Below are 19,773 nucleotides of genomic sequence, written 5' to 3' on the forward strand. Positions count from 1 at the left end.
AGAAACGCTGCTAATACTGACATTTTCTCTGTGTCTCAGGTTCCAGCAGGGACTAATCAGGAAGATATTTGCAATAAATTATATCATTTATACTATTGTAATGAAGAATTACTGCAACTTTCTACAGAGACCACTTCATGCACTGACTTCTGAATATTAAATGGCCAGACCATTAGTCAGGAGTCTAACTTCACTTCCACAGATCACACAGGTGGAAGATTCCATAAGATGTATGAGCATAACAGGCCATTCAGCCCATGAAATCTGATTTGCCATTCTATCATGGTTGATTTATTGTCCCTCGTAACCTCATTAACCTGCCTTCTCACCATAACCTATACCACCCTTAGTAATCAAGAACTTATCAACCTCCACTTAAAATATTCCCAATGACTTGGCCTTCACAGCAATGAATTCCACAGATTCATCATCCATAGGAATACAGTTCACAAGGGCATCAAAATTCAAAGTAAATTTAACATCAAATTTTGGATATGTTACCATATACTATCTTGAGATTCATTTTCTTGCAGGCTTTACAAGAAAGTAAAGAGATACAATAGAATTTATGAAAAACTATAAATAAACAAAGACCAACAAATAACCAAAGTGTAAAAGATGGCAAACTGTGCAAATTAAAATAAACAGCATTAAGAATCAGTTCAGAGTTGCGATGAGTGAGGTTATTAATGTCGGAGTGAGGTCAAGGATCAGGTCCCAGAGAACGTTGGGAATCTTCATTCTTTCGAGGTATTCTTGCTCATCTGAATCCTCTTCGGTCACGTGGCTCCAGAACTTCCAGAGTGGTTGTGTAAAAGAATGAATGGTTCTCAGGGTCTTGGTGGGGTGGGGGGGTGGGAGGTGTGTGTGTGCGCGCGCTCCCTGGTCTTCTGATAGTTGTTGCTTTGGATTTCCAGCATCTGCAGACTTTCCTGTGTTTGTTGTCTATATTAAATTTAAACCACTCACTGCTTCCTACTATTCAATATGATCACAGGTGATCTGCCCTAGATTCAAATCCTCGCTCTCTACCATTTTCTATCACCTTCCTCATCTTTTAAAAGTTTAGATACTTTTTCTCTGACTACTTACAGCCTCCACAACCACCTCAGGGCAGAGAATTCCTGAGATTCACCACTCTCTGGCAGGAAAATGAGGTTGAGGGAGATAATAACTTAGCCATGATTGAATAGTGGAACAGACTTGATGGGCTGAATGGCCTAATTTGCTCCTATGTGTTATGGTCTTATGGTCTCTGCAAGAAGAAATACTGGAACAGTTAAAACAATTTTTGGAACCGTCCACAAGTCAGTTTTTAAAAATTAGAGATTAAATAGAAAGATTAAACAACTGCTTATCCAAAAGAGAGATTAGCTCCTTTCTTGGCATTTCCTAGCTCATCCAATGATTGGAAGCCAAAGATTTCCTGAGTCTCTGTGGGAATGCCAACTGTCGCCATGGTTTCAGAGTGAATACCCAGCACTGACAAAGGCCTGTCCAACTCCCTGAAGCCTTTCTTTTGGTTAAAGACGCGACTCAAGTACAAGTCACTGGTGGATTACATCCACTCAGGTCCTCCTCTTCCATGGACCTGCCCCACAACATCCCCACCTTCCTTACGTTGTCCTAATCTCAAACTCAAAATCTGATAATCAAATTACTTCAGATTCTCCCTGCCTTTATAAATGACAAGCTTTTACCCGGCAAGCACTCCAGGACATGCTGACTGGAACACGGGTAAAATTCCAAGAGTTTGATGAACCTAGCCCATTCCGTGGCACCAAATTAATGAACCACATCTGAAGTTCCTAAGATTATGCAAAAACTTTTTTTTAAAAAAAAGTAATTTGACAAATTATGACATTTCTCTTACGCTGATGTTCAGGGTCACAAAGGCTGGATGGAAATGTAGAATCTCAGACACTACCCACTCAGATGGTGGTGAACTTTGGAATAAAAACACCCTCCTTCATCATTGGGGCTGGAAATACAAGTCAAAGCTGAAAGTACATTTATTATCTAAGTACGTGTATGTCTCCTTGAGATTCATTTTCTTGCAGGCATTTACAGGAAAATAAAGAAATACAACAGAATTTATGAAAAAACTGACAAAAACCAACGTGCAAAAGAAAACAAATTCTGCAAAAATAGTATCAGAACATGAGCTGTCAATTCCTGAAAGTGAGTGGATTCAATTCTGAGTTGAGGTGAGTGAAGTTACCCATGCAAGTTCAGAAGCCTGATGGTTGCAGGGCAATAACTGCTCTGGAATCTGGTGTTGTGGGGCTTGAGGTTCCTGTACCCCCTTCCTGAAGGTAGCAGTGAGAAGATGGCATGGCCTGAATGTTGGGGGCGCTTGACGACGGGTGCTGCTGTCCTGTGACAGGGCTCTGTGTAGATGTGCTCAGGTGGGATTGACCAAATATGAAGCATCGTCATTCACTTTACACTGAATCCCCCAACACTCACTTTCCTCCAGGTCCCAGCACTGGCTGACTGGGTCTCCGTGCTTCACATCCTGACGTCTCGTCCGCCTGCACAGACATCAGAAATGCCAATGAAATGTCATCTGCAATTACGTTTGATCCAACAGTCAGAAGGAATGGAAAATCACCACAGCAAAGTGGTTCAGACTGTGAAAGTGTTTTTGCAGTTTGTAGCTCTTAACTCTTCTGTCTCCGACAATGAGCACTGTTGTTTTATTACGCCTACTACGTGTTAAAATGTAGACTCTTGTGAACTTTTTTCCACACAGAGGGTGGTGGGTATTTAGAACAAGCTGCCAGAAGAGGTGGTAGAGGAGGATACTAAGTTTTTTGCCTTCAGTTTTGATCCTGTTATAGGAAGGATGTTATTAAACTAGAAAAGAATGCAGCAAATATTTACCAGGACGTTGCGCGGACTTGGGAGTCTGAATTACAGGTAGAGGTAGTGTAGTCCAGGGTTTTATTCTTGAGAACGTAAGGAGACAGAGGTGTATAAGATAGAGGGGCAGAGATAGGGGTAAAGCACACAGTCTTTTTCCCAGGAAGGGGAGGTGCAGGTTTTAGATCAGAGGTGAGGGATTTAAAAGGGATTTCAGAGGAAGCTTCTTAACGCACAGGGTGGTGTGTATTTGGAACGAGCTGCCAGAAATAATGGCTGAGCCAGACACATTAGAGACATTTAGAAGCTACCTAAGTAAGTACATGTATTGGAGAGGTGTAAAACACTACGGGCCAAATGGGAACATTACCCCACTTAGCAACAGATTTGGCATGGGCAAATTGGGCTGAAGGGCCTGCTTTTGTGCTCCTGACAGTTACAACATTTTAAACGTGTGTGGACAGGCTTTGGGATGGAACAGGTGTGAGGGATATAGGCCTAACATAGACAGGTGGGAATGCAGTAGACATCATGTTCAGCATAGTAAAGGGGCTGAAGGTGTCCATTTCTGTGTTGTATCTTCCTAGGATTCATTGTTTCCGTGAAACCAAAAATATGTAATCAAGCACAACACAAGGAACAGGTTATATAGCACGCGGAAACCGCAACCAGCAGAGTGGACACTTACCGCTTGGATGCTGGCATGTAACGGGAACAGGAGATACCGTCCCAAGCACAGTAAGGGTCTCTGGCCAAACAGCACTCAGCACAGACCTGACCGTAGGTATCACAGCGATGCAGGGAGAGCTGGACCAGCCCGTCCCTGGAGCCGATGTACAACTGTTGCTGTAGAGACACCATCAACCGTTAGTTACTTTCTGTGGTCTCTGGGAAATAGAAAGATAAAAGTGAGATAAGAGTTTACAGTAATACTCAGCCGTTTGAGCTTACCTGTTTGGCAGAGATCTCCATGTTCAATATTGGGGAATGACCCTGGAGAAAGAAAATGGAAACGATAATTATGGCAGATCTCAAATCTAGCTAATTGTTAGCGAGATCAGAACGGATCGGTGGGTCAAACCTGTTTGTAGTCCTGGAGTGATAGAGGAATTCAGCATGGAAACAGGCCCTTCAGCCCAAATAGTCTATGCTGATCACAGTACCCCCCAAATACTCCCAATTTCCTGCATTCCCTCCATGTGCTTGTCCAAGTGCTCCAAGTTGTACATACCTCAACCACTTCCTCTGGCAGTTCACCACCCACCTCTGAAATTTTCTCTTTTAAATCTTACCCCTCTCACCCTAAAGCTATGCCCCATCGTTTTGGTCTCCCCTACCCTGGGGACAGACTGTTACCAGCCACCTTGTCAATGCCTCTCACAATCCTAAACATATTTTTCTGTTCTGGAACCTCTACTTTTTGTGATTTTTATTAACGACCTGGATGTGAGGTTAGAAGGGTGGGTTGGCAAGTTTGCAGATGACACAAAGGTTGGTGGAGTTGTAGATAGTGTAGAGGATTGTCAAAGATTGCAGAGAGACATTGATAGGTTGCAGAAGTGGGCTGAGAAGTGGCAGATGGAGTTCAACCTGGAGAAGTGTGAGATGGTACACTTTGGAAGGACAAACTCCAAGGCAGAGTACAAAGTAAATGGCAGGATACTTGGTAGTGTGGAGGAGCAGAGGGATGTGGGGGTACATGTCCACAGATCCCTGAAAGTTGCCTCACAGGTAGATAGGGTAGTTAAGAAAGCTTATGGGGCGTTAGCTTTCATAAGTCGAGGGATAGAGTTTAAGAGATGCGATGTAATGATGCAGCTCTATAAAACTCTTGTTAGGCCACATTTGGAGTACTGTGTCCAGTTCTGGTCGCCTCAGTATAGGAAGGATGTGGAACCATTGGAAAGGGCACAGAGGAGATTTACCAGGATGCTGCCTGGTTTAGAGAGTATAGATTATGATCAGAGATTAAGGGAGCTACGGCTTTACTCTTTGGAGAGAAAGAGGATGAGAGGAGACATGATAGAGGTGTACAAGATATTAAGAGGAATAGACAGAATGGACAGCCAGCATCTCTTCCCCAGGGCACCACTGCTCAGTACAAGAGGACATGGCTCAAGGGGAGGGAAGTTCAAGGGAGATATTAGAGGAAGGTTTTTCACTCAGAGAGTGGTTGGTGGGTGGAATGCACTGCCCGAGTCAGTGGTGGAGGCAGATACACTATTGAAGTTTAAGAGACTACTAGACAGGTATATGGAGGAATTTAAGGTAGGGGGTTATATGGGAGGCAGGGTTTGAGGGTCAGCACAACATTGTAGGACGAAGGGCCTGTACTGTGCTGTACTGTTCTATATGTCTATATATTTATAAGGTTACCACTCTGTCTCCTACTTTCCACAGAATAAAATCAGAACACGGAGACCAAGCAGAAACACTGACAGATCTGACAATTAAACACTATGCTCTCTCAACTACAATTTCAATTTAGTTATTAAATACCCTTAAACTTTTCCTCAATAGAGCCTGCTCCTGCCACCAGCAAGAAGACAATTGAAGACTCTGCCGTTTCCCCACTGTACAGCTGTGAGCCAGCTTACTGTTGAATCATAGTCAAAGTCAGGAACAGTTATTACCTGACAACCATCAGGCTCCTGAACCAGTGTGGATGACATCACTCTCCACAACACTGAACTGATTCTTCAGCCTACAGAGTCAAGAAAGAAGGATCCGATCCTGATGAAAGCTCTTGACCCGAAATGTCAACTGTTTACTCTTTTCCATAGACGCTGCCTGGCCTGCTGAGTTCCTCCAACATTTCCTATTTCCAGCATCTGCAGATTTTCTCTTGCTTGTTACACTCAGTATATTTAATTATTTGCACAATTAGCCCCTTCTTTTGCATATCGGTTGTTTGTTAGTCTTTGTTTATGTGTAGATTCTGTAAATTCTTTTGCATTTATTTATTTTCCTGAAAATGCCTACAGGAAAATGAATCTCAAGGTAGTACAGTACATGGTCACATATACGTACCTTGTTAATACATTTACTTTGACATTGTAGGCTGCATTTTTTCTGGAACAACTGGCCCAAGCAGCATTTACATCATGTGCCTCACAGCCAGTACATTCTGCTCACTGATACAAGCAGAGACCCTCTCCATCCACACACCCAATTCCATTTAATTAGCTGTAGGAGAAGCTTCTTAGCTTTCACCTGGAGCCAATTTATCAGCTTCTCGTTAATCCCAAGAAATTTGTTGATCACTTATCAAAGGCAGGTGTGATGAGAAAGAATTTGAAGTGTCGGCTTGGACCTGATACCAGCATTGTTGTGAATATGAACACACGAGATTCTGCAGATGCTGGAAATCCAGAGTGACGCATGCAAAATGCTGGTGGAGTGTAGCTGATGAGGCAGAATCTGTGAAAATGAATAACCAGTTGATGTTTCAGGCAAAGTCTCTTCATTAGGATTGGACAACTAAAGAATCTCAGCCTGAAACTTTGACTGTTTATTCCTCTTCATAGATGCTGACTGACCAGCTGTGTTGCTCCAATATTCTGTACGTGTTACCAGCATTGCAGTAAAGATTTGTTATCTGTCTTTATATTTGCCTCACGGTTTCCCCACCGAGGTTAATGTAACACCTTGGAGAGCATGGAGAGCGGGCTTAGACACAATGGACCAAATATCTCCTATGAATCTAAAATATGTGGAAGTGTTAACAGTGAAGATGGATATGAGGAATTATAGAGGAATATTGATCAGCTGGGTAAGTGGTCCGAGGAAATGACAAATGGAGTTTAAGTCGATAAGTACAAGGTGTTCCTTGTGGCAGGACAAACCAGGGTAGGAATTTCACCGTGAATGACAGGGTCCTGGGGAATGTTGTAGGACAGAGGCTCTCCTGTTCCCTATTGTAGGATGGGGTACAGGTGCATGGTTCCCTGAAAGTGGTGTCACAGTTAGACAGGATGGTGAAGAAGGCTTTTGGCACAATGGTCATCATTAGTTAGGTCGTTGAGTACAGAAGTGGGGATGTTGTATTGCAGTTGCACAAGACGTTGATGAACTGCATTTGGAATATTGGTAAATTGTTTGGTCACGTGCACTGAGCTGCAATGTTTTTGTGTACCGTCCATCCCAGATCCACTTCAGGACAACACTGGGTTGAGGTAGCACAAGGGAAAAGAGCAATAGAATGTGTAATAAAGTATTACAGTTACAGAGAAAGTGCAGTGCAGTTTTATCCTCTCTGCTGTAGGAAAGATGATGAAAGAATGTGAAAATTTACAAGGATGTTGCGAAGACGGGAATTGTTAGATTGGATTAGATTTATTAGTCAAATTACTTTGAAGCATCGAAACATACAGTGAAATCCATCATTTGCATCAAGAACCAGCAGAATCTGTGGATGAGCTGGGGTGGCCCGCCCCATGGTTCTGCCGCCAGCATTGCATGCCCACCCTAACAGGTACATCTCGGAAAAGTGGGAGGAATCGGGAACCTATGGAGGAAACCCATGCAGTCGCATGAGAAACTACAAACTCCTTACGGACAGCGGCGGGGTGGGTTATGGAGAAAGGCTGAGCAGATGAACCTTTTCCTTCGGGGGACAGAAGAATGAGCTTTCTGATTGAGCTGTTTAAAATCATGAGGGGCACAGACAGGGTGAATGTGCGCAGCCTCTCCCAGGGTTGGGGAATCAAGGACTAGAGGGCACAGGTTTAAGGTAGAGGGGAGAGACTTAATAGGAACCTGAGGGACAAATTTTTCACCCAGAAGGTGGTCCATACATTGAATGAGCCGCCAGAGGAAATGGTTGAGGTAGATACATTAACGACGTTTATATAGAAAGGAGCGGTTTGGAGGGACATGGGCTGAAGGTGGGGGAATGGGGATGTTGGTCAGCACAGAGCTTTTGGGCCGAAGGGCCTTTTACTGTGTAACTCTGTGCCATGTGATGCTATGGATATGGGCCACACGGCAAAAGGTATGACCGTGACCGAGGTTAATCCTCAGGACCCCTCCTTACCTTAAACACCTGCAGCTCCTCCAGGATGACTTCCTCAATCACCCAGTTTTCCTTGGTGACGCTCACCACTTTCAAAACTGTGCCAATATCTGCACCGAAACAAAATCAATACTTCAAAACACTTCCTGGAGAAAATGAAGCAAGTAGAACATTTTCAATTTTATTTTATTGACTTAATTATTGTAATACTTTATTTTCGGTGCTGTGTGTGATAAATGCTCTGTGGGTGCACCGTCATCCGGAGGAACATTGTTTCATTTGGTTTTTTTTATATATCCGCACACACACACATTAAAATCACTATAAATCTGAACTTGAAATCTGACTTGCTCATTTTGCCCATCCAATCCGGGCCCTTTACAGAACATGTAGTGTTGGGGAAGTGAGAATAAGGGTAACAACCCAAAAGACTAACATTTCCAACAACTTTGGGGAGCAAGATTGGCTGAGTTATTTCTATTTTATTAGTGCACCCCTCCTTTACTCTCTGTATACTCATGACTGTGTCGCCACCCACAGCTCCAATTTGCTAATTAAATTTACTGACAATACGACACTGATTGGCCTAATCTCAAATAATAATGAGGCAGCCCTCAGAGAAGAAATCATCACACTGGCACAGTGGTGTCAAGAAAACAACCTCTCCCTCAACATCACAAAAACAAAGGAGCTGGTTGTGGACTACAGGAGGAATGGAGACGGGCTAACCCCTACTGATATCAATGGATCTGGGGTTGAGAGGGTGAACAGCTTTAAGTTCCTCGGCATAAACATTACCGAGGACCTCACGTGGCCTGTACACACCGGCTGTGTGGTGATAAAAGCACAACAGCGCCTCTTTCACCTCAGACGGTTGAAGAAGTTGTGTATGGGCCCCCAGATCCTAAGAACTTTCTAGAGGGGCACAATTGAGAGCATCCTGACTGGCTGCATCACTGCCTGGTACGGGAACTGTACTTCCCTCAATCACAGGACTCTGCAGAGAGTGGTGTGGACAGCCCAGCACATTTACAGATGTGAACTTCCCACTATTCGGGACATTTACAAAGACAGGTGTGTAAAAACAGCCCGAAGGATTGTTGGGGACCTGAGTCACCCCAACCACAAACTGTTCCAGTTGCTACCATCTGGGAAATGGTACCACAGCATAAAAGCCAGGACCGACAGGCTCTGGGACAGCTTCTTCCACCAGGCCATCAGACTGCTTAATTCATGCTGATACCATTGTATTTCTACATTATATCGACTGTCCTGTTGTACATACAATTTATTACAGATTACTATAAAATGCACATTGCACATTTAGACGGACACATAATGTAAAGATTTTTACTCCTCGTGTATAAAGTAATAAAGTCATTTCAGTTCAATTCACAGAAGGCATGTGATCTGGATACAACATGGTTTGGTGTGGCCACTGTTCTGTACATGACCGCAGGAAACTGCAGGGAATTGGTGGACACAGCTCAGCACATCACAGAATCCAGCCTCCCCTCTATGGAGTCTTGTCCACATTTCTCACTGCCTTGGTAAAGCGGCTGCCCGCCCATCCGTCTGTTATGTGCCATATCATATGATGTCGGTGATAGTGGACTTTCCATGGCCATGATTGTTCTTGGCAAATATTTCTACAGAAATGGTTTGCCATTGTCTTCTTCTGGGCAGTGTCTTTACGCGACGGGTGACTCCAACCAGTCTTCAGAGATTGTCTGCCTGGCGTCAGTGGTCGCAGAGCCAGGACTTGTGATCTGCACCAGCTGCTCAAACGTCCATCCACCACCTGCCCCCAGGGCTTTACGTGACCCTGACTGGGGGGCTACAGTGACACTGGACACTGATTGGGGGGCTAAGCAGATGCTACACCTTGCCCAAGGTGACCTGCAGGCCAGCATAGGGAAGGAGTGCTCTACACCTCCTTTGGTAGAGACGTATCTCCACTCCGCCACCCTGGTTAAGCAGCCAGGATAATCAAAATCCTACCCACTCTGGATATTCTCACTTCATGCCCCCTCCCATCAGGCAGAAGATAAAAAAGCTTTAAGGCACGAATTGCCAGGATCAAGGACAGCTTCTATCCTGCAGTTATTTGACTCATGAGCAGACCTCTTAAAAACTAAAAAATGAATTCTTGATCGCCCAGTCTACCTCATCGCAGCCCTTGTACTTCATTGGAGTGACTCATGCAAAATTCTGGAGGAACTCAGCAGGCCAGGCAGCATCTGCAGTGCACTTTTTCCCTAACATTTCATTCAGTGGCCACTTTATGTGGCACACCTCCTTGTTAATGCAAATATCTAAACAGCCAATCTAGACTGCAACAACTCAGCACATAAAAGCATGCAGACATGGTCAAGCGGTTCAGCTGTTGTTCAGGCCAAACATCAAAATGAGGGGAAAAGTGTGATTTAAGTTATTTTGACTGTGGAATGATTGTTGGTGCCAGACGGGGTGGTTTGAGTATCTCAGAACCTGCTGATCTCCTGGGATTTTCACACAGAATAGTTTCCAGAGTTTACAAAGAATGGTGCAAAAAACATCTTGGAAGGGGCAGTTCAGTGGGGGAAGTGCCTTGTTAATGAGAGAGGTCAGAGGAGAATGGCCAGACTGGTTCAAGCTGACAGGAAGGTGACAGTAACTCAAATGACCACGCGTTACAACAGTGGTGTGCAGAAGAGCATCTCTGAACGCACAACAGGCTGAACCTTGAAGTGGGTGGGCTACAGCAGCGGTAGACCACACCAGGTTCCACTTCTGTACCTAATAATATAGCCACTGAGTGTATATTCTGCACCTTTTCACTCTGTCAGGGTGTTTACGTATGGTATGAGCTGTCTGGGTCAAACATAAACAAAAGCTATTCTCTGTATCTCAGTAAATGTGACCACAATACACCAATTCACCAACGTGCAAGATTCAAAATTTTAAGACTCAAATCTAGTTATCGCTTGTACGTCGAAACATACAGTGGAATGCACCGTTTGTGTGAACAACCTGCACAGCCGAGGGGGTGCTGGGGAGCAGGACTGCATAAAAATAAACTTATTGCTATAACAGTTATTCTAACCATTCTCGATTTAACTCTTGCTATGACGGACAGAACAGCATGGAGGAACCTGGCAGCGCAGGTGTGTAGACAGACTGAAGACCAACAGTTACCTCCCAGCAGGAAGTCCCTCGGAAGCAGACCTTTATACGACAAATGCAATTTGCAGAGAAGGAAGGTCCACTGGGATTGGGCAGGCTTTTGAGGAGACCTCACTTGGGGCATTGTGTGAAATGTTGTTCTCCCTACGGTAGTGGGGATTCACTGGACTGGTGCAAGGAAGGATGTATCCCCCCCCGGGGAAGTTTGTGGAAAACTGGCCATGCTGAGTGGGGTTTGAAGGAATCGGAGGTGATCTCACTGAGACACGAGGGGCGCACAGGGGAGACGAGGAGAGGGTGTAGCGGCCAGACCAGGGTGGTGTCCTTATCTGTGGATGCTCGTCAGTCCACGTACCACAACGGAGAGAGAGTGTCACTCAGCCTAAGAGGAGGGATGGCTGCAAAGTGCACTGTAGTCTGCCAGTCCCCTTACCCCACATTCTCCCTACCTCACCTGCCCTTTCCCATCTCATTTCCCTCACTTCTCTTCCCCTGCCCTCAGCTCTCTGCCTCATTCTCCTCTCCCCTTCCTCAGTCTCCTTCATTCTGATTCACGCCTCCAGTCTGAACTCCTCCTGCCTCACTCCCCTCACCCCTTGCCCCACACCTCCTTCCACAATATGATGGAAAAACTCATCCGGGCCATTGGTGGAATTCCAAACGCTGGTCTATGTCTGATTTGCATAAATAGCATTGTAACACAAAGGGTTCATTGTGTGTACAGTCCATGATGTCTGCACTGCGGAAAGAGCCACACTAATTTTTAGCATTTTCAGGCTGGGCCACACGTCCTGAGAGAGCTGAAGCAAGCAGGTTCCTGTGCACTGGAATAACGTCCAGTTAATGAAACCATTTACAGAAACCCCTTTGCCAACACACAGAACTGAAGAGGATCAGACAACAGTTATGCTCTATAAACCCTGATTAGACCACACTCGCAGTATCGTGTGCAGTTCTGGTCGCCTCATTATAGGAAGGATTTGGAAAGCTTTAGAGAGGATGCAGACAAGATTTACCAGGACGCTTGCTGAAGTAGAAGTCAGCGAGCTATGACTTTTCCCTTTGGTGCAAAGGAGGATGAGAGATGACTGCATGATAAGAGATAAAAGATGAGAAGAGGCATGGATAGACAGCCAGGGATTTTTTCTCAGGGGACGTCTCAATGGTCAATACCAGGGGACGTCCATTTAAGGTGAGTGGGGGAATGTACGGGGGTGTGACAGTGATGGGTTTTGTATGCAGAGCGTTGTGTGTGTGGAATACTCTGTTGGGAGTCGGGGTAGAGACAGGTAAATTTAAGGGACTTCTTTAAGAGACTTCAGATAGGCAAACAGATAGAAGGAAAATGGGAGGGAAGTGTTAGATTGATTGTGGAACTGGTTTACTCTTTTATTCTGGCATCTTCCCCCTTCCTTTCCAGTCCTGCTGATGGGTCTCAGCCTGAAGCCTCAGCTCTTTGCTCTTTTCCACAGATGCTGCCTGACCTGCTGAGTTCCTCCTGTGTGTGTGGATTTCCAGCATCTGCAGAATCTCCTGTGTTTAGGCTTATCTTAGTCAAAGGTCTAAGTAAAATTTATTATAAAAGCACATATACTGTATGACAGCATTCATCTTCTTACAGGCATTGGCAGGGAAATATAACAACACATAAACAAAGATTGAGAAACAACCAATGTGCAAGTGACAAGTTGTGCAAATAAAAATTGCTGACTATCAGTTGCTAGCACAACGTTGTGGGTGAAGCATGATGTTACACTGTCCTGTGTTCTGTTTTTCTACTATAGAACATAAAATGAATCTCAGGGTTGTATACAGTGACAATATATACACTTTGATTATAAGTTTATCTAAACTTATATTTATTAAATTTATCCATTAAATTAATATATGGTGATACATATATACTTTGATAATCAATTTACTCTGAACTTTGAACTGAGGAAGGTTTCACTGACACATAAAATTACAGTGAGGTTGAAACCTGGCCAAGGTGTGAGTGAACAACCCAAGTTATCTGAGATGGTGAGGGGGTGGTGGGGGATGAGGGAGGGTGGCAAGAGTGGGGGGAGAGAGGCAGAGTTAAAGCTCTTGTGGTGGCTTCCCATTGAATGTACTGGGCAACCATTCAAAAGCCTGAACTATTGATCCATTAACTTCAGAGCCAATCCTGCCAAGGGCAGCTGGGGACAAAAAAAAACGCACCTAATAAAATGGATGAGGAAGTTACAGGATATTAGCAAAGATTTTACTATCATTATCCCCTAATAAAAACACTGATGTCCTCTAGTGATGAGGTTCTGTTGTCAGTGACCAGCCTGTCGAAGTGTGTCTCCAGGCCTGACTGGGCTCGGTTCTGTCTGTAATTTGTCCCGGAAAGGGACCGGCTCTGTCAATGTGACCCCCACAGAGCTGAGCTCAGATACAGTGAGAAACATGTCTCGCATACTGCTCACACAGATCAGATCATACATAATCAGGCAGAACCAGGAAAAACAATAAAAAGGCAGAATAAAGTGTAAAAGCACCTGAAAACGTGCAGTGCAGTATAGGAGAGGTTCCTTATTAGTAAGGGGTTTGAGATATGGGAAGAAGATGGAAGAATGGGGTTGAAACGAAGAGCCATGGTTGAATGGCAGAGCAGATGTGGTAGACCAAATAGCCAAAGTTAGCTCTTATCAAGTCATTGGGTATATTTAAAGTGGATGTTGATAGGTTCTTGATTAGTATGGGTGTCAAAGGTTACAGGAGGAGGCAGGAGAGTGGGGTTGAGAGGGATAATAAATCAGCCATGATGGAATGGTGGAGCAAACTCGATGCACCAAATGGTCTTTAAGTCTGTTGTATAGGTCTTAATCATCTTCTGGAAGAGGATGGGGTGGGGATGTCATGAGTTGGTAAAGAGCTCCATCTGCAGGACAACAGGAGTTGGAAAAGGCAGTTATAAACACACAAGGTTCTGCAGATGCTGGAAATCCAGAGCAGCACACACAAAATGCTGGAGGAACTCACCAGGCCAGGCAGCATCTGTGGAGAACAATAAAGAGCCTGTGTCTCCGCCCGGAACATTGGCTGTTTATTACTCTCCGTAGATGCTGCCTGATATGCTGAGTTCCCCCAGAGTTTTGTGTGGTGAGAGGCCGCTTATGATTTCAGATACATGGCACAGCAGATCCTGGTATCGGCTGCTGGAACTCGGGTTCAGGCAGCATCTGTAGGTGCCAAACTATGGCAGCATGAAGAAGTCCAGTTAACTATATGCACCCAATTACCTGTTCTCCGCAGTTACTTGTTGTCAGAATTTACCTGCAGCCAGTTACCTGTGAACCACCTGCAGCCAATTACCTGTGCCCAGGAACATGACATCGTACTGTCCGTCTTCAGCCACCACGTGGTCCACCACAATCTGCGTCAGCCGGTACTCCACGTTGATCCTGGTGAAGACGGGCTTCGCCGCCATTGGGTGCACAGACTGGTACATCACCGGGTGGTAGCGGATAAAGCTGATCACCTCATCCGGGAAGTCCTTTGTGGACTTTATCAGGGGATCATAGGTTTTACTAGGGCACTGTTGGGGAAGAGATTAGTACTTTTAAAGAACAGTGCATTGTGAAATTTTATAACAAGTAGGTCACAAATAGTCATAGAATTTTACAAGAAGGAAACGGGTACTTCTGTCTATGCTGAACAAGGTGTCTATCCAAGCTAGTCCCACTTGCCTGAATTTGGCCCATAATCTTCTAAACCTTTCCTATCCATGTACCTGTCCAAATGTCTTTTACATGTTGTAATTGTACCTGTTTCTAACAGTTCTGCTGGCTGCTCATTCCATGTATCTCCTATCAGATCCCCTTCCTCGGATCTCGTGTGGATAGAGTGGTGAAGAAAGCTTTTGGTATGCTGGCCTTTATAAGTCAGAGCATTGAGTATAGGAGTTGGGATGTAATGTTGAATTGTACAAGGCATTGGTAAGGCCGAATTTGGAGTATTGTATACAGTTCTGGTCACTGAATTATAGGAAAAATGTCAACAAAATAGAGAGAGTACAGAGAAGATTTACTAGAATGTTACCTGGATTTCTGCACCTAAGTTACAGAGAAAGGTTGAACAAGTTAGGTCTTTATTCTTTGGAGTGTAGGAAGTTGAGGGGGGACTTGATAGAGGTATTTAAAGTTATGAGGGGGATAGATAGAGTTGGCGTTGATAGGCTTTTTCCATTGAGAGTAGGGGAGATTCAAACAAGAGGGCATGAGTTGAGAGTTAAGGGGCAAAAGTTTAGGTGTAACACGAGGGGAATTTCTTTACTCAGTGAGTTGTGGAACCAACTTCAAGTAGAAGTGGTAGAGGCAGGTTCGATATTGACATTTAAAGTAAAATTGGATAGGTATATGGACAGGAAAGGAATGGAGGTTTATGGGCTGAGTGCAGGTAGGTGGGACTTGGTGAGAGTAAGCGTTCGGCACAGAGTAGAAGGGCCGAGATGTTTCCGTGCTGTAGTTGTTATATGGATCCTTTTACCCTCTCACCTCAAACCTGTGCCCTCGAGTTTCTAGCTGCCTGGCCTGGGTAAATGGCGGTGGCCATCCACCTTATCTACAGCCCTCATGATTTTACCAGCCTCTGTAAGTCACCTCTTGGCCTCCTCCACTTCAGGGCAAACAGTCCCATGAATCGGAATCTGAATTCCTGTGAGTTCAGTGTCAATCCGATTGAAGAGGAAGGAATGAGAAGACACCATGATCAGGCTGCACTTTGCTAAAGAGCAGATTAAACCACAGGTAAATCTCTTCCGACTCACTTTCTTTCCAATGTTAGCTGAAATCTCACCACCTCCAGCAGGCAGAATGACTGATTCTTCATGCAAAGTGCTGCCTCGCCCTCTGGTGGCTGAAAGGTTAGTTTCAACAAATTCTCTCCGTTGCTGTGCGATCTTCACCCTCAGCTCCCTCTGCCCAGCTGCTGTGTGGCAGTGTCTGTCACCTCAGACACAATGGGCATGGCCTTCACTGTTGGACAGCCCCGAGAAAAACACAAGGAGCAACAGCTGTGGTGCATTGCAGATGGAAAACCCCTTCTACTGCAAACACAGAATGCACTTGCAATAGCAGAACCCAGGTGCGGAGGAAGGACAAACTCCGATGCAGAGACAGTGACCTGAGTTTATTCTTAAAAATTCAGACAGAACATCAGTAGTTCCGCCAAACGACACAGCAAGACATAACCTTCTCAAAACACGGACCCCAGATTAGTGCAATCTGGGCATCCGCTTAAATAATACAAGTAATATGGAATCCCCAAACCTATCAAAAATAAGCTTAACAAATTTAAACAAAAAGCACCAAGGGACCACAATACAAAGCACAAGGGACGTTAAACAATTAACAACTCTCATTAGGCAACAATGAACCAATTTAGGTGCTCTCAAAACTTCAGAGCGCAACACTCTCTGGCTCTCCACATGAGCCCAAGGAGTTTATAACATCTAAAGCACTGACTGAAACAAGAAATATAAAGGCAAAAAGGATAAAAGTGAGAAAGACTCTGGATACTCAAAAGTGCCTGCTTGGATAATGGTGACCCAGACCAAACACTGGGCAGGATTAATATTTCCATTCATACTGCCCCAGAAATTGTTGATGTACAGAGGTGCCTAGAAGATGCAAATGAGAACAAGATATCATATTAAATGATTAATGATGGCCTTCTTCAAATATTGACGGGAAAAGATATCATCTATCAGGAACACAGACATGGAAGGAATCAACTGACAGCCATGTTGTAACATTGCATTATTCGTGCAAGGAACGACAGTGGCTATATTTCATTAGGAGATTGAAAAGGCTTGATATGTCACTAAACACACTCAAAAATGTCTTCAGATGTACCGTGGAGAGCATTCTAACTGGTTGCATCACTGTCTGGTATGGAGGGGCTATGTACAGGATTAGAAAAAGCTGCCAAAAGTTGCAAACTCATCATGGGGTCACCCTCTCCGGCACTGAGGACGACTTCAAAAGGTGGCACCCATCATTAAGGACACCATCACCCAGGACATGCCCTCTCCTCATTGCTACCATCAAGAAGGAGGTACAGGAGCCTGAAGACACTCATTCAGTGCTTCAAAATAGCGCCTTCCCCTCCAGCATCAGATTTCTGAATGGACAATGAATTCATGAAGAGTACCTCACTAATTTTCCTCTCTCTTTGCATTACTTATTTAATTTATTTTTATATATACTTAGTGTAATTTATAGCTTTTAATTAGCATGTATTACAATGTACTGTTGCCGTACAAAACACATTTCACAGCATAGTGATTTTAAACTTGATTCTGATATTGGTGGTGTCAAGGGCCTACACAGAAAGACTCAGTACTTGTCAAAAAGTTAGAGCAAAGCATTCCCAAACTTTCAGATCTGTAAGTCTTACATTGAACCGCTCACCTCACAAGCAACACACCTGGTCATTGTCCATAATGAGAAGTGTAAGTAGTAACCAGAAGTTTTCTACAGCAATCCTGTTGCTAAGGAAACAGGTTCTGAGCGAACAATGAGAAACACCATGAGGTAATGCTTGTAAAATCTTGGGAAGCACTGAATACTAGTGGGCAAGACCACACAACCTGGACCAGTTCTTCGCCGAGGCTCCACGGGACTGTGATGTTCACTTTAATGGAGAGTTGCTGGGAATGACCATCTCCTCTTGCGGTCAGGTTCTGTTCCCATCTCCTGAGCTGCCCTACAGATTGTGACATGGTCAGCTTTAAGCCAGAACATTCTGTACTGTGGTCAGGAGTGTGCAGTTACCACCCACTCAAACTTTCTTTAGCATCAGAGAACTTTAAATAGCAGGACTTTCCACTACAGGCAGATGAACTACATTGAGAAAGTTTGGATCGACTCTGTACCTCAGGGTCATTCCAATTCCTAAACATGCTGGTGGAAGAAATCACCATCTGTTCCAGCATTGGAGACACTTCCCTCCCCATGATGGTGGGAGCCAATGATTCGCCTAACAGGCAGACCCGAAATAGACTGTAGCATTAGCAGGAATGGGTTGTGGCGCCTGTAACCCCAACATTGCTGGGGGGGGAAGATGTCACTGGCACCAGCCTACCTGCCATCAAGGACATATATACAGAGAGGTGCCAGAAAAAGGCCAGGAACGTCATGAACGACCCCACCCACCCTGCTCATGGACTGTTTGAATCTTAATCTTGGTTCTTTTGCTGTCATCTCCCGCAGCGATCAGCAATAAATCAAAGAATAACCGAAGTTCTCTGGGTATAGAGTGCTTGTGCAAGGTGATGATGGATGCTTTGACCACCCAGGACCTGGCCAAGACAAGTATTGCATTGAAACCTACCCATGGTATGATTCATTGGGATGCTGTCGTTCCACATGTTTATCCTGTTTCACCCCCACTGGAGAGCACATCATCCACTGCAGCAGCTGCTGGATCTCTACAGCTCCAGAAGGTGATGAGAAACATCTACTGACAGCGAGTTCCAAAATCCCAAAACCACTGTGTACGCTGCTAGGTCCAACTGACTGCAGAAAGTGATTTACTGTATGTGGGCCATTTCAAATATAATTCAAGCTTGTCCTGAGTCATAGAGCCATGCTGATGAAAGTACAGGAGCTTCAGGACCTACACCACAAAGTTCAGGAACAGTTACTACTCCTCAATCATCGGGCTGTTGAACAGAGGAGATAACTTCACTCACCCCAGCACTGAACTGTTCACACAACCCATGGACTGATTTTCAAGGACTTTTCATCTGGTTGGGTTGGATTGTTCTCCAATTGTGGCAAAAGTTTCATCTCCCTGCGAGGAGATAGCGCTGTTGATCGTAGTGTGTCCTCCGAATGCTTGGCCTTTATATAGCTTTAAATCCGCTGATTGGACCTCATTTCAGAAACTCAGTTGTGATGTGGAGAGGAAATCTTGTTGCGGATTGGCTATGTGGTGAACTTTGTGCGATGTGGTCAGGAATTTTGCCTGCACCGGCTCATAAATAGGATCGAGGTCTACGTTTTTTTGTATACCGAATCGTTTGCGGAAAACTATGCTTCTAGGAATAATTTTGCATGCCGTGCGTCGGCTTGTGCTGTGATTTTCACCGGTGCCCAGTCACACTTGCACCCCTCTCAATCTTCATGGCTGGAGACCAGGGAGTCATGCCGTTTTAGAGCCAGTTGATGTTCATGGGTCCTTGTGAATATTTTTCTCCCAGTTTGGCTGACGTAATATTTGCTGCGGTCCCCACATTGATTTTTGTAGACCACATTGGTCGTGTCTTTGTTCTTTTGCTCTGCAAAGTACTCTCCTCAACGTTGCTGTTGGCTCATGTGTTACGGAAATTCTGTGTTCTTGGAGCAGTCTTCATCTCATGTTCTGAATATTTATTGTTTATTCATTATTATTATTAATGTTATTATTACAACAACTTTTTTCTCTTTTTGTATTTGCACATTTTTATTGTCTTTTGCCCACTGGTGCTTGTTTGTCCTTGTTGGAAGTGGCCTTCTATTGACACTATTGCGTTTCATTCTATTTAGTATGAATGCCCACAAGAACATGCACCTCAGGGTAGTAAATGGTGACATATATTTACTTTGATAATAAAGTTATTTTGAATTTTGAACAAGTTCTCCTGCATAAATTGTCCTTGCTAACCAAAATTAAAATATAGAACATCAAAAACAGTATAGGCCCTTTGGTCCACGATG

At 44.4% G+C, this 19,773-nt stretch overlaps 1 protein-coding gene across 2 annotated transcripts in view; it reads right to left on the reverse strand.

Annotated features, from left to right (window-relative positions):
• Positions 1 to 19,773, reverse strand: part of sema3d (sema domain, immunoglobulin domain (Ig), short basic domain, secreted, (semaphorin) 3D) — a 276,802-nt gene that overhangs the window by 19,504 nt on the left and 237,525 nt on the right. For both annotated transcript variants that reach the window (XM_059987393.1, XM_059987392.1), the window contains exons 12-16: positions 14,387 to 14,609; positions 7,901 to 7,989; positions 3,817 to 3,858; positions 3,554 to 3,711; positions 2,470 to 2,534 (exon numbers count right to left, since the gene is read on the reverse strand). In XM_059987393.1, the coding sequence (XP_059843376.1) occupies positions 2,470 to 2,534; positions 3,554 to 3,711; positions 3,817 to 3,858; positions 7,901 to 7,989; positions 14,387 to 14,609 (577 nt within the window). The remainder of the gene's footprint in view (positions 1 to 2,469; positions 2,535 to 3,553; positions 3,712 to 3,816; positions 3,859 to 7,900; positions 7,990 to 14,386; positions 14,610 to 19,773) is intronic.

The sequence above is a fragment of the Hypanus sabinus genome, chromosome 13, assembly GCF_030144855.1.
Source record: "Hypanus sabinus isolate sHypSab1 chromosome 13, sHypSab1.hap1, whole genome shotgun sequence".
NCBI lineage: Eukaryota > Metazoa > Chordata > Chondrichthyes > Myliobatiformes > Dasyatidae > Hypanus > Hypanus sabinus.